This window comes from Triticum aestivum, chromosome 1A (genome assembly GCF_018294505.1).
Source record: "Triticum aestivum cultivar Chinese Spring chromosome 1A, IWGSC CS RefSeq v2.1, whole genome shotgun sequence".
Lineage (NCBI taxonomy): Eukaryota > Viridiplantae > Streptophyta > Magnoliopsida > Poales > Poaceae > Triticum > Triticum aestivum.
This window is the reverse complement of record NC_057794.1, coordinates 516620860-516623519: the sequence shown is the minus strand read 5'-3', so window position 1 is coordinate 516623519 and position 2660 is coordinate 516620860. Positions and strand designations below refer to the sequence as shown.

At 60.7% G+C, this 2660-nt stretch overlaps 1 protein-coding gene across 1 annotated transcript; it reads left to right on the top strand.

Annotated features, from left to right (window-relative positions):
• The first annotated feature begins 369 nt into the window (after nt 1–369).
• Nucleotides 370–2147, top strand: LOC123169728 (uncharacterized). Its single transcript, XM_044587628.1, has 3 exons — nt 370–1113; nt 1491–1797; nt 1968–2147. The coding sequence occupies exons 1-3, from the start codon at nt 529–531 to the stop codon at nt 1985–1987; spliced, it is 912 nt and encodes a 303-aa protein (XP_044443563.1). The 5' UTR covers nt 370–528; the 3' UTR covers nt 1988–2147.
• The last annotated feature ends 513 nt before the right edge of the window (nt 2148–2660 follow it).

Below are 2660 nucleotides of genomic sequence, written 5' to 3'. Positions count from 1 at the left end.
CCGGCAAGCTCCTCTTGCCGGGGTCTTGTCTCTTCCCGGCAAGATCCTCTTGCCGGGGCCTGGGTTGGCCTTCCCAGCAAGCTCCTCTTGCCAGGGCCTTGGTTTGAGTACTTTGTTCTTGAATGGTCTTCAAGGGAACCACGAAGGGTCTTGGCGGTTACCCGGCAAGCCTTGCCGCGGGATGCTGCGACCGCCCGTGCACAAGTTCGGGGTATTAGGGTACCCCTACTCTAGTACACCGACAGGTTGTACCGAAGACCACCTCTTTACAGGGTCCCGCACTGAAAATTAGGAGAGGTTGTACCGAAAACCACCTCTTTACATGATCCCGCAAAATTAGGGGACGGATAGATACAGGATCTGCTAAAAGCAACGGCCGTTGCTGCGCTCGACCAAAACATACAAACCTCCAACCGAAATTCCGCCTCCCGCCCAAGCGAACCTCCTCCCCCTTCGCCCCCGAAGCCCAAACCAAGAAACGCCGCCCCGTTCTTGATTCCTGATCCCCACCCTCGGCCGCGCGCGGCGATGGAGCTCTTCAAGGACGCGCGGTCCGTGCGGCTGAGGAGCCACCTGGGCACGTACCTCTGCGCGCTCGACGGCGTGGCCGTCTCCCACGGCCACCGCCGCAACTCCCGCGGCACGGTCTGGGCCGTGGAGCTCGCCGGCGACGACTACGTCCGCCTCCAGGGCCACCGGGGCCTCTACCTCGGCGCCACCGAGCTCCCCGCCGACGTCCTCGGCCGCGGCCGCGGCACCCGGGCCTGCTGCGGGGTCGTCCAGGGCTCGCCGTCCTGCCCCAACGACAACGCCTTCCTCTGGTCGCCGCTGCGCGAGGGCGAGCACCTCGCGCTGTCCGGGCCCTACGGCCGCCTCCTCCGCGCCAGGTTCGGGCGGACGCCGCAGGACAACTCCGTCACCGTCGACCTGGACGCCGACCCGGAGGAGAGCTCCTGGGTCGTCGAGGTCGTCCCGGCCGCGGAGGCGGCGCTGCTGCTGCTGCCGTCGCCGCCGCGGCCCTGCCGCGCCCACTCGTGCGACGCCCGCTTGGAGGCGGCCACATCGGAGTCGGACACGGCGTCCAGCGTCCTCGCCAGGGTGCGCTCCTCCAAGGTACTCCAACGAACAGAAGCCCGATCGATCATATCTTATTGCTTGCTTCCTTTCTCCTGTTCTTGCGCAATCCGAAACAAATTTGTTGATTCCTTCAAGAAAGAATCACCTTCTTGAGTTGCCACGGTGGATCCAGGCGTATCTGCAAGCCGATTCCTACTTTCTTGAACGCTTCTTCCTGAATTCTTCTCGGGGGAAGAAGAGACTTTCTTTGATTCAAGAAAGAATAATCTTTCTGAGTTTTCACGGTGGATTCATGCGTATTTTGAAGCCGATTGTGCCTGCTATTCCTACTTTCTTGAACGCTTCGTCCTGAATTCTTCTTGGGGGAAGAAGAGAGTTTCTTTGATTCGTCGATTTTGCTCGTGATTGCGCAGGACATGACCAGTTCACTTGCTACGGTCGAGGAGGAGCCCCTGTCGACGCCGGCGCCGCGGCTGATCTTCTACAACACCGCCAGGGACGACGGCGGCGTGGACGAGTTCGACGAGGGGACGTGGAAGTACTTCTCGTTCAAGGAGCAGAGCCTGGCGGCGCTGCACCGCAGGCTGGAGGAGGAGACCCGGCGCCAGGACTTCGTCGTCTGCCGCAGGAGCGGCCCGGGGCTGTTCCCCGTCGTCCTGGACCTCCCTCCCGGCAACAGCCAGATGGAGTTCGTCCTCGTCCCGGCGTCCCCTCCTGCAGGTAAACAATGGGGTCTCTCTGCTTCTTTTGTTCTCTGTTTCCTGCTCTGGTTCAGCTTCTGAACATTTTGTTCTGAACTTCTGAACATTATGAACATTTTGTTCTTCAGTGCGTATAACTGAAACCTGTGAAGCAATTTTAGTTACGTTTTCGTTCTTCTTTGTTTGCAGTGGAAGATGGTGTTGTTTAGGATGGACGTGGCCCGGCATCGACTGTAGGAAAAGACGGAGAGAACTTCAGTTCGGTGTGGCGATATGCATTTTGCGGTGTATATTCATTGGTACGGTGTACAAGAACATACTTGTTTCTACTGTGAAAATTCAGACACCTAGGATGGGGTCTCTTACCCTTTTCTGTTTTGTTCTCTAGTTCTAGAAAATGACATGGAATTGGCTTGAACATAAATGGTAGATGGGCAGAATTACAAAAAGGTCAAGTGATTAGCCCTCCCGTTCCCTCGCGTCGCCCTCTCGAGGGCGACTCGGGGCGACCAACCCCCCCCCCCCCCCCCTCCGCCTCCTCCCCTTATTGATACATGTCCTCGCCGCCCCCGGAGACGGGCGCCGGGTCCCCCGCGCGGCCGCCGATGAGGGTGGCGGCGAGGTCCTCGGCCGCGACGCCGCTCGGGCTCGGGCCTAGGGTTTGAGGCGGCGGCCTCTGCTAGTGAGGGCGGCGTCGTCCTGGCAGTAGGCGGCGCTCGCCGGAGTTGAGGGCCGCGTCTACTCGGCCGCGCGGGCGGCGAGTTGGCGGTGGACGCGGGCGACGTGTGGAGGGATCCCCTGCTGCTCTCCTTCGCCAGATTTGAAGACGGCGCCCCCGTGCTGCTGCTTCCTCCTCGTCAGTCCGCCTGGATCCGGTGGCGG

Coding starts and splice junctions, on each gene's coding strand:
- LOC123169728 (XM_044587628.1), top strand. CDS start 529: ATGGAGCTCTTCAAGGACGCGCGGTCCGTGCGGCTGAGGAGCCACCTG. Junction 1,114..1,490: donor CCAGGGTGCGCTCCTCCAAG/GTACTCCAACGA, acceptor GTGATTGCGCAG/GACATGACCAGTTCACTTGC. Junction 1,798..1,967: donor CCCGGCGTCCCCTCCTGCAG/GTAAACAATGGG, acceptor CTTTGTTTGCAG/TGGAAGATGGTGTTGTTTAG.